Below are 12,597 nucleotides of genomic sequence, written 5' to 3' on the forward strand. Positions count from 1 at the left end.
TTCTCTTATTTTCTATTAATTTCTCTTATCCATACTAACATTATTAATGCGAAAGTGTGTCTGTCTGTCTGTTTGTTGCCTTTTCACGCCCAAACCATTAAACCGGTTGGGTTGAAATTTGTTAAGGAGATAATACTTCGAGTCCCGAAAAAGTACATAGGATACTTTTTATTCCGAAAAAATGTACGATTCCTGTGCAATAAACGAATTTTGGCGCAACTGAGTTGCGGGCGTCATCAAGTAGAATATAAACAAACGATACGTGGGAGAGCCATGCTTCGGCACGAATGGGCCGGCTCGACCGGATAAATACCACGTTCTCACAGAAAACCGACGTGAAACAGCGCTTGCGCTGTGTTTCGCCGAGTGAGTGAGTTTACCCCCCTACCCTTTTCCCTTCCCTACCCTCCCCTATTACCTTATTCCCTCTTAAAAAGCCGGCAACGCACTTGCAGCTCTTCTGATGCTGCGAGTGTCCATGGGCGACGGAAGTTGCTTTCCATTAGGTGACCCGTTTGCTCGTTTGCCCCCTTATTTCATGAAAAAAAAAGCGAGATTTTATCTTATGACTTTGTGAAAACAAAAACTTAATACGAAATTTTTTGTAAAAAAATGTCCTCTTGCGTAATTTTTGCGCTTACAAGTGATGGAAAAACGAGCGCACTTGTATGACACCACTTCGACACAGTCCCTGAATTAACATAAAATATGCATTGCGCTCTTTTGACTGTTATCTTCGTAAAAATTGTCCTGAAAGCTATTATAATTATTATATTTGAGCATCAAATTAAGGGCGCCGGAGTGCTGTTTGTTATTTAAACAATGTGGTATGATTTTAAACGCACTTTAAAACATAAGTTTAATAATATGATAACAGTTTAGGAATGTTGGTATAAAATGATATTTTATTATCATTCTTTTAGGGTTTATGGTGTTATCTAAAGATATTGTTATAGTAGAATAAATAAGGCGAAGTTACAACTTAACGTTACCTAGACTATAAAGGCTAACATCTACCGGAAGTGTCAACAAATTAGTAATTGTATAAAAGTTTAAATTGTGCTTTTGTGAAATTCAATTCGAGTTGATACTGAGAGACCAGAGGGTTCCCGTAAAGATACACTTTCTTTAATGTGGTGCCATCAAAGCGAACGTGAAGGACTTTGAGAGTTCTATTTGCTCATATGAAACGTGTAGCGTTTGATCGCCGGCCGCAAGCCGCAGGCGAAATCAAATTAATAACATGTTTAAATTTATTTAAATCAATATTTACTGGTGTGGTTTAATAATGCAACGGCTCGAAAATAAATACGCTACTTTAAAGCGCACGTTTAGTTTGTCAGGTCTGTTTACTCCAATTTGAATCGAAAATTTATTGCCATTCAAACGTGTAATCACCAAGTCATGTTTTAAATATTTGTGGTTTTATGTTGCAGATGAATTTAATTCAATATCTAAAATAATTGACGGTATTAATAACTTTGTAGTTTTAGGTATTTTCATAGAATGGTCCATATAAAATAGATTTCAGTTTTAAGCGTTTACGAAACAGATGAAAACATACTAATGATAGTATTCGTGAGCTTTTACAGTTTACACTCTTTTGAAATGTCAAGTTCTTATTCCTGTATTTATGATAGCCAGCCTTCTATCAAAATATATAAACATAATATTAGATAAAATATTAGTTACACTAATTCGTTAAGCTTTTACACTCGTTGGAAAAGCGAAAAATGAAAATAAAATATTTCTTGTTCTCACCACAAATAATCTTACGTAAGTACCTACAGTTAAGTTAAAAAACATAATTGTCGATATGACATAGAAATGGAGGCTGGTGCCTAAACTAGGCGTAGCCTGTATTTCAGGACACCAGAACTCCATCTCAAATTACGAAAAAAAACTATCACGTTTTTAGAATCGTGTGTTGTTCTTATGTCAAGTTCTTTTTTCTGCATCCCTCAAAGACAGTCTACCTCTAAAAAAAAGACAGTCTACCATAAAATATGCGTGTACCTAGCATAATCTAATATGCAAAAGTTACAATATAATTCGTAAGCCCAAATATTTTTGTTCTTCTCCCTTAACTCGTACAGAAATTCCACTATTATATAAATACAAACCTTTCAATTGAATTTTTCACATACGGCAATCTAATAATTTATTTTATATCCTGCCTATGGAATTGCACCTGCTAATGAGGCTTCAATGGGCAATCAGTGCGTGGTGTTGATGCAATCAATCAAAGCACTTAACAGAAAAACTGGCATCACAACAAACTGTTGACGATTTGCCATCGGAAAATTTAATTTCCACACAGTAATTATTAACATTTAAAGTTTTAATGAAATTATTTTAATGATTGTTGGTGCTAAAAGCAAATTAACGGAAAATTGAAGAAAGATTTTTGAAGCAACAAAGCAAAATTTCTCTATCGATTATATTTTTGCAAATTTTCTGATTTTGAAACTAAATAAAATATAAGTCGACATAACATCTTTTCTATGTAATAAAACCCTGTTTAATATCTTCTATTTGTAGAGGATTCCGTGTACAAGTCTGTAATATGAAAATTTAATGAAGTTCATTGTTACGATGGTTTATTTCGTACTTAGATAACTAAGACGAGCCTCGGGAACTCGGGTTTCTTTGGAAGGGGTGTCTCGGAGTCGAACACAATCCTGCTCTAACACAAAAGACTTCTCCCCTTTGACGACGTGAAGCTATTTTTTAAGATACCTATTAAACTTACAGACATTAAAGATACGTCTTAATTTCTTTGTGAAACAAAAATCAACCCTTTATTAAACCTATTTTTAGTCTCGGAAATGAAAAATGTGGCGGTTTATAAAGCTTTGCGAGTCTTCCGCTGACTTAACTTGGAATGTTTGCATAATTGAAAAGAAAATATTCTAAAGCTTTGTCTATGCAATTTCACTTAAGTATAATATTATTGGATTGCTCACAACATTTTATTTAATGGACGGAAAACAAACTACGTTCAAAATATTATGTCTGTAGACCATAATATACTTTAGCTACTTATTATACTTGTACAGTACAGTACTTGCACATGAACAGTAGTGTCTACTAATATTTGGGTCAGATTTTATCAGGACAAGCGAAGCGAGCCCTAGTATATCCCACAACCTAAGCACTTTTGTGGTACACTTTACGGAAAAACTATCACGCCTATTGATTTCTGCTTTAACATAGTATTTTTTTATTTATATTATGTAGATGTGTTATCATGGATCAGTCAAAATTTGGTTACTATTAAAATAAAAATAAAAAAACTGTCTTAAAGATTAATACCACGCAGAAAAACGACGCGAGTCCTCACAAAGCTCGACTTTCAGCAGTTTCAGCTAGTAATAATAATAATCACCACTAACTTGCTTATTAGTTATTAGTTATTACATAAAATTATCTATACCTATTACATTTAAAACTCTTATGTTTATTGACTTGATGTTTCTAAGCCAGGGGTCACCAAATGGCGGACCGCGGTCCGCATCCGGACCGCCGACCCATTGTGAGCGGACCAAGTATTTTCGAAGATGAACTTCGTTTAAAATAAATTTCGGTCTCGACTTACTGCTGAACATCTCCAGGATTTAATGTCAATAGCTTGCACCAATTTAACTCCGAACAAGCAACAAAAATTGTCACTTTGCTCATTGATATGATTTTATTACCTTTGTAATTTCCGTAATTACCTTTGTTATAATTTTTTTATAAAATGTGTGGACCGCGAAGTTCGTTGCATTTCTCAAAATGGACCCCGAGCGAAACTAATTGGTGACCCCTGGTCTAGGCTATATGGCCTAGGCCCTAGACATTCCTAGATCGTATGTCTGTTTGATTCACGTGCTGACGCTCCTCGAGGAGATGTTCTCACACGTGACGTGATCACACGATCCACTTCGACACTCCTAATTAACTGAACGAGCGAACTAATTGGGAACACAAGACGCTGTATAATGAAACTTACAGCGCGTAAAGCATCAGAACAAGCGTGATACTAGTTACTACCGTCTCCTTGGAAACCGTCTCCTTGGAAGGTGTTACTGGATGTACCTACATACTTAATGCGATAGTTTGTTTGTCTAGCTTTGCCTCTTTACATTTAACAGCTGAAGGCATGTATTTTTGTTCATTAAGTTGCAATATACAATACATAATTAAAAACATGCTAATTTAAAGAATATATCTAGTTGATATACTTTTAATTAAGCACTCAGTCTTATAAAATATTGTTGGAATTAAAATGTTTACAGCTTAAGAGTCTGCTGAAAAAAATACATTACCTCCCTAAAATGTTTCATTGAAATTTGTATCGCGAGGTCGACGCTGTCGGGGCTGTTTCTAATGAGTTGCGAGACCCGTCTTCCCTCGGAGACACAATGATACTCGTAATATCTTTAAAAATCTTAGCCGTGATGGTCTTTTAATATATAATTTCCGTCTAAGGGCCACACTCCCCGCTCTACGAGCTTACAGCGTCGTTCGCGGACTCAAATTGAATAAACTCTACATTTCATAAATTATTTTGCTTGTTGAAAAAGTTGAGTGGTATTGAAGCCTATGGTGATTTTATACATAATATTTAATTAACTTGTATTCAATATTTTTCTATTCGTGTAATAATCTATTAAATTTTTCATGATACGATATTTTGAATATGGAATCGTAATAATTAAGCTATCCAGTAAATAAACTGCATTTCTTTTTACTCAGACACCAGAAATAATTATTTTTTTGATTTGTTTTTTATTAGTTAATGAAATACTTATAAATTGAAAAATATAATATCTCGTTCGAAATAGCTATAATAATTAATTAAATGTCCCAGATTTAAATTTACAATATCATGGAAATAAATACCTTTCTGTTTTGCCAGGTACCAGTTGTTTCTACAACTAAAGCAAGACGTTCTCCGTGGAAGGCTGCCAGTAAACTTCGATCTCGCTGCGGAGCTCGCGGCATATGTCCTACAATGTGAGTAAATAAAATATTTATTATGCGGATCTTTAGTAAGGTATACCTGTATTTTACTATTTTATTACATGTCGTTCCTTCTTCGATCTGTTCCGTTTTCTATCAAACATTAAAATGGCATTTATCAAACGAGGATTCGACTACATTAATATATTAGAAGTTGGAAGTATACACACATTTTTAATCTAACTTAGCAGTTAAAATTTTAAAGGCTATTTCAAAAGGTAATTTAAGTATCCTGATTTTTTTTTACAACTATAACGTAAATAGCAACATTATTTTGTTGAATGTCAAATGTAATATGTGAGCTATTACAATGTAGATCATACAAATAATTTTCGATAAAGATTACTCCCCTTATCCATAAAATATTGCTCCCTGCCCCATTGACCTTTCAGCTCGATTTAGGTTCGAAAACATCAAAAAACTAAATAAGAAAGGTTTTCAAGTGGAACGCTAAAAGGAGCAGGCTTTTTCAGGCGCCTTTTCTATATTGTATTTTTCTTTTGATCTTGATTGTAGGTTATAATATTATTATCACAAACTTTAAGTCAAAGGTCAGATCACTATTTTCGACGTTACTAATTTAATGACTATTCGTATTAGTTACGTCTATGTTCTATGTTACTTTCACAAAACTACATGTATTTTCAACCATCATTCTCTCACGTAGTCACGCTACGTTTCGCGTAGCGCGTAGCTCCATCCCATAAAATTTAGTGTCAATTTTACGTCTCAGTATTTACGGGTATGGGCATGGGGGTTTTGGAATCAGCCTCGTCAGGGCGATTACGACGATGGGATTAGGTACTCGATAAAGCTATACAAAACAACATCACTTTTTACGACAAAATACACAATAGTCGTACAAACATAGAAGTTTAGGTGAATATACGAGTATGATTCTATACAATTTCGTTAATTAACTGAATATCCTTATTTTGTTTCAAATATTAAATATAAATTTAAAAAATAAAATAATGAAATACATTTTATACTTTAAATAGTTGTATAGATAATGATTACTTATTATGTAACCAATAAACATTTATTCAAGACATAAGCTTGACAAAAGTTACTTAGGGGGAAACTGCAGTTTTTCACTTGCCTGCACTATAGATAATTAATGACAAGTGACAAACAACTTTAGAAATACAGTGCCTTCTCAACGCGCGTTCAAACATTTGGTGATACACATTGTATCGCATTGTATCGTATCACAAAGTGCTCGTGAAACAGACGTACGTTAGCGTTCACGTACCATAAAATTTTATCGGGCCATTTAGAAATTTCAGAGATTCTTGTGTGTATATTACTTGTTTATTGTGTGAAGTTGTGGCTGCGGCCGATGGACGATGTTTATTAAATCGATCCGTGGACGGTTTTCACGGGAGTACCGATCGCCATTTTGGTTTAGGCAATTTCAATGGCGGAACATTTTGGTCTTTATGTTTCATGAGTTTATTTGGACACTTCGAATGGTTTATTCATCTCAGTGCTACGAATGAAAAACAACCGTTTGATATTTATATATGACCGTTGAAAATGCGAACTGAAAAATTCTAGTACCATTCATTCGTTTACGAAATGTATCGGCTACAAAATATAAGACAAAGAAATAATTTTGCTGCTCTTTTAACTCTTTCTTTCTCTTTAATTATTGTTTTCAGTTTGAGTTTGATTTATGATCTGCAACCATCCTTGGCGTCAGCTTCGTTCATATCTATCAAAACTTGGAGTTTTAATTCCTGATTTTTAAACCCCCGGCGTAAAATGAGTAAGTTTGACGTGTTCGTGAGCTAAACAGGAATTTAGGAGGGTCAATAATAATTATTACTATAATGTATTCATAACGTTACAGTAAAATAAAAATATTAAACATATAACTTATAACAATGGCTTTATAAAATATTTGATAACTTTGCAAACACGTTAATCTAATAATATTTTTTTCTTTCTGAAAATTGACAAAAATATATTTTATTTTTTAAAGATCATCAGTGCCATATCTTGGTGTACGAACAAATTTCGAAACATAAAGATCATTATCCGCATGAAGCGTAGAATTGGTCAATTTTGAAACACAAAAAGGTAACAAGAGAATTCCAATTACCGCTCACGCAATAATCACTGTGCTCCCGGGCGACGGGCGATATATGCTCGTGGCCGGAGGCCAGAACTTAATGGCCGATTGTTTTTACAACAATAATAATATAATAGCTAGCATACGTTAGCCACTATGCGTGTATGTATAGTTTAGTTGTGATTTCATGTAATGAGCTTTATCGAGAGTTTCTGGTATCGTTTGGGTCACAAACAATCCAATGTAAGGAAAATGTAAGGTCATCTGAAATCCCGCTTTGGAGATTATTTAGGGACATTTAGTATGTTAATAGTTGATGTATAAAATCAATCCAAATATTTAACTCTTTGTCGCATGAAGACTTTTCTCTTAAATAAACACTAGCTATTTGGCCGAGCTTTGCTCGGTATTCAATGAAACTCGAATAAAATGACATTTTCTAAAAATGATCGATTTATCGCCCCCGAAACCCCCTATATACTAAATTTCATGAAAATCGTTGAGGCCGATTCCGAGATTCCAATTATATATTATATATATACAAGAATTGCTCGTTTAAAGATCATGGCTATTATTTTGAAATTTGAAAATTAGGATTATAAAAGTATCTAAATCTTAAATATATACATATTAAGTATAGTGTCATTTTAATACCTTAAAATATATAATTGATCCAAATGTGTAACTTTTTGTTGTATGAACATTTTCCCTCAAATAAACGTTGTTGCTCATCTTGAATTTTGAAAATTAAGAAGATAAATAAATAAATAAAATAAAATAAAATAAAATATCTTTTTATTCAAAATGGGTATCATGATACACTTTTTGAAAGTCGAACGAAGAAACTACGTTGCCTACCACCGGTTCGGGAACTACCCCGCCGAGAAGAACCGGCGTAAGAAACTCGCACGGGGCCATCTTTTGCAAAAAAAAATGGAAAATTACAATGTTATGGCTTACAGCTATGTAACAAAATTAAAAGAAAAGTAACCTGCATGGAGCCACCCTATTCCCAAGGTGTGCTGTCCTCGAAGAAATCATTGACTTTATAATACGCTTTAGCACACAAACGTTCTTTAACTGCTTTTTTAAATTTGTTTAAAGGTAGATCTTGAACATTTTCTGGGATTTTATTGTATAGGCGTATACATTGGCCTTTAAAGGATTTGCTTATTTTGGCTAGTCTGAACATTGGTATTGCTAACTTGTTCTTATTTCTAGTATTTACATTATGATTATCACTTTTCTTTTTGAAAATATTTATGTTCTTTCTAACATATAAGAGATTTTCCAAAATGTATTGAGATGTGACGGTCAGAATTCTTATTTCTTTAAATTTTTCTCTTAGAGATTCCAAAGACGACATCTTATAAATAGAACGAATAGCTCGCTTCTGCAGCACAAATATTGTATTAATGTCCGCCGCGTTTCCCCACAAGAGGATGCCGTAAGACATTATGCTATGAAAGTAGCTAAAGTAAACTAATCGCGCGGTCTCTACATCAGTGATTTCACGAATTTTTTTAACAGCATATGCTGCAGAACTAAGCTTATCTGCCAGTTTCGCAATATGTGGACCCCATTGTAACTTACAATCCAGCGTTATGCCTAGGAATACGGTGGTGTCTACTAAATTCATTTTCTCATCATTTAATAGTACATTGGTTTGTACTTGCCTAACATTTGGCAAGATAAATTTTAAACATTTTGTTTTATTAGAGTTCAAAAGTAAATTATTAGCATTAAACCAATGTACTATTTTTGAGAGAGCACTATTTACCTCGTCATAATTAAATTGTCGCCTCTTCACATTAAAAATTAGTGAAGTGTCATCAGCAAAAAGTACTATCTCATGCTTATCTTTAACAAGATAAGGTAAATCATTTATATAGATGAGAAAAAGAAAAGGCCCTAAAATGGACCCTTGTGGCACACCTAGTTTTATTTTGGTTCCATTAGACCTTATGGAGTTAACTTCCACCCTCTGCGTTCTATTTGTAAGGTAAGATTTAAGAAGTTTAAGTGCCGGGCCCCTTACACCATAATGGTGTAGTTTTCTTATTAGAGTATCATACTCCACACAGTCAAATGCTTTAGAGAGATCGCAGAAAATACCAAGTGCATCCTGCGACTCCTCCCAAGCTTCAAAAATACTACACAGAAGACTAATGCCTGCATCTGTTGTAGACCGACCTTTAGTAAAACCAAATTGATTATTATGTAATAAATTATTTGAGTTAAAATGAGCAAGTAATTGATTTAGAATTATTTTTTCAAAGATTTTACTTAAAGTCGGCAATATGGATATTGGTCTATAGTTGGCTGGGTCTGATTTCTTCCCAGCTTTAAATAGAGGCATCACCTTGCTGTGCTTCATTAAGTCTGGGAACACACCACTTTCGATACAATTATTAAAAACTAAAGCTAGGTAAGGGGCAATGATGTCAATTACTGATTTTATAATTTTTGTGGACATACCCCAGAGATCAGTGGTACTTTTAATATTGATTGATTTGAAAGTCTTGATAATATCTCTGGAGTCAATATCTCTAAAAATAAAATTGACATCACATTCCTTGACATGTTCTCTAAGTATTTTTTCTGCAACTGTAGGTGATGAATTTAAGTTCTTTGTAGTTGAGATTGGAATGTCTGCAAAAAACTTCTCAAAGACTGTCGCAACCTCAAGATCAGAATTAATTTTTTTATTATTAATTAAAAGTTCAAATTTAGAGTTACGACAGGCGACTTTTCCAGTCTCATCCGCAATTATTTTCCAGGTGGTTTTCACTTTATTTTTAGAGTCTCTAATTTTCTCTTTAATTTGAAGTGCCTTTGCTGCTTGACAGGCCTTTTTAAAAGTTTTTGAGTATTTCTTGACGTACAATTTAAAAGCTTCACTCCGGTTTATAGTTTTCTCGTTATACAAATCATATAATTTTTGTCTACTTACAATAATACCTGCAGTTGCCCATTTTTTAAAATTATTTCTTTTATTATTCAAACTGACCGTTTTAGAAGTAAATACAGCGTTATATTGCTGATTTACTCTATTGAATAAATTGTTAAACGCTTTATCTGGATCATTTGATACATTCAACTTCTCAAAACTTGATGATAATTTACTTCTAAATTTCTCAATACGTTTTGTATTTATAGGTATATATTCAATTTTTTCTTTTAAATTAGTATCACAATTTATATTAAATGAAGCTAGCTGTCCACAGTGATCAGAGCTTAATACATTAATTATTTCCTTCCTATAGGGAGTTATGTTGGTGAAAATATTATCTATGCAAGTCGCAGTTGTATCACAAATTCTTGTCGGCTCGTTGAATAAATTAATAAGGTTATACGATTTGAACAATGATGTGAATCTAACAGTGGTGGAGTTTAAGTCTAGTAAATTAATATTGAAATCACCACATACTATAATCTTTTTGTTAGATGCACACACTTTTGTTAACACTTGCTCCATTATTTGTTCAAAAGAATCATATAAGCCGGATGGAGGTCTGTATACGCTTACAATAATAAGGTGGCTCAGCTCGATACAGGCTAACTCAGCAATTCGTTCAGTTGACAGTCTAACAATATCCTTACGTTCTTTAAATTTAAGTTTTTTCTTAATCAATATTAAGGAGCCACCCCTAATAGCATTCTCTCGACTGAACGAACTTGCTAGCTGATGATCAGAATAATTAAATGACAATTCATAATTTTTTAACCAATGTTCTGATACACACAAAATGTCAATGTTACATTCATTTAAAAATAACTCAATTTCTAATTCTTTTCCTATTTTTCCCTGTAAGTTCTGATGCACCAAGTTTATATTAAAATTACAATTTTGTGTAGAAATCTTACTAGGTTGTTGGTGGTAGGCATTAGTATTATTATTTTTGTTTAATAATATACTGCTAGAGTGTGCCTCTGTTGTCCTAGAATCTAATTTAAATTATTTGGAACATATTCCAAGCTCTCAGTTATATATTGATTAGAATAAGAACACTGCTCAATAAAAGCAGTGGTCGGCTTAGCCAATTTTTTGGCTTGTCTTAAAACTATAAAATTGTATAGCCATTTAGCTAAATGTCGAGTTAAAAAATTAGATAAGAAATACTTATCATATGTCAAATTACCTAATCTAGAATTGAAAATATTATTAATGTCCACCACATCTATTTGTGGTAAGGTATTACTTAATACCAAACAATTTTGATTTGTTGCACTACATAGTAGGCTGTTCAGCTTAAACCTAATATAATTTTCCTTACTCTCGTGTGGCAATTTCTTTATATAAGGAAAGGTAAACAAAATAAGTCGACTAACGTTTTCTTTTCTACTTAATGTATTAATATAATCTGTCATTTGTTTTTTGTTTATCTTTCCCCTTCTCCCGACTAAGATAACTATGGTTGTGTTGGGACAGCAAGCAGAATTTATTGCCCGGCTAATTACTTGTTCAAATGATGCCCCGGGCAAACAAGTGCTAATTACTTGCTGACCCACACTTAATTTATTCATAAGTACACTAACGCTATGTCCTATTTCATCACAGTATATATTAACTGGGGCGTTGGTCCTATTATAATTATTTTTTGAGGGTTCAGTATGAGCCTTTACCTCTGAACAGGTAACTGAAATGTCAAGATCATGCTGTGAATGATTTACATTTCTGAGACACTGACAGTTATTGAGCAAAGAGTTTACTCGTTCCTCATTGTAGCGTCCCATTTCTATTAAACCATCCATAGCCGATATATGACAGACAATTTCTTTTTGCGCTAATTCATATTTAATTTTTATTTGTGTTAGGGAACTATGTAGTTCTGTAATTTCAGACTGAAGGCTACATACATCAGCCTCGTAGCTAAGCCTAGTATGTTCCAACTCTTCACAGCAGCTTAATAATTGATCTTTAACTATTTGTTTATTTTTTGATAAATTTTTAAGCTGCTTCATAATTTTTCGGTTTTTTTGTAGCAATTCTTCAGTTTTTCTAATACATTTTTTAACTTTAACATATTTTTTTATCTTCCTTTTACTGTTCATGGTGTGACAAGTCGTTATTGTGTCATCACCAGTCAAGTCAATGGTAGTTAAGTTATTTTTTGAAAGGTCCTTTACACTTCCCAGAAGTTCATCATATAAACTTTGTGTTTTTTCAAATTTTTTTGAATTAAGTTCACACTCTAGGGACTTAATATATTCCTGAGCATCCTGAAGCTTCTTTTTAATATTACAAGTGTCCTCTAGGCATTGTTCATATTCCACTCGGCAATTGTCAAAACTGTCCACAACACTTTGTAGTTCAATGTTACGCTCACAGGTAACTTCATATTGTTGACTTAATTTGTTAAGTTCTAATTTTAAATCAGCATTTTTTTGCAAAATTAAAAGCATTTCCTGTTCATTCTCATCGCGTTCAGTAAGTAGCCGTTGACATTGCTCCTTTGAGTCCTTTAGCTCCTGGAGAGCAACTCGGAGTTGTTCTTCTGTCCGGCGGGCTA

The 12,597-nt window shown here is 33.2% G+C and overlaps 1 protein-coding gene across 2 annotated transcripts in view; it reads left to right on the plus strand.

Annotated features, from left to right (window-relative positions):
• The window catches only part of LOC121730212 (band 4.1-like protein 4), a 95,993-nt gene that overhangs the window by 42,234 nt on the left and 41,162 nt on the right, over positions 1 to 12,597 (plus strand). For both annotated transcript variants that reach the window (XM_042119162.1, XM_042119161.1), the window contains exon 5: positions 4,904 to 5,001. In XM_042119162.1, coding sequence (XP_041975096.1) covers positions 4,904 to 5,001 — 98 coding nt within the window. The remainder of the gene's footprint in view (positions 1 to 4,903; positions 5,002 to 12,597) is intronic.

Source organism: Aricia agestis, chromosome 9, assembly GCF_905147365.1.
Source record: "Aricia agestis chromosome 9, ilAriAges1.1, whole genome shotgun sequence".
Classification (NCBI taxonomy): Eukaryota; Metazoa; Arthropoda; class Insecta; order Lepidoptera; family Lycaenidae; genus Aricia; species Aricia agestis.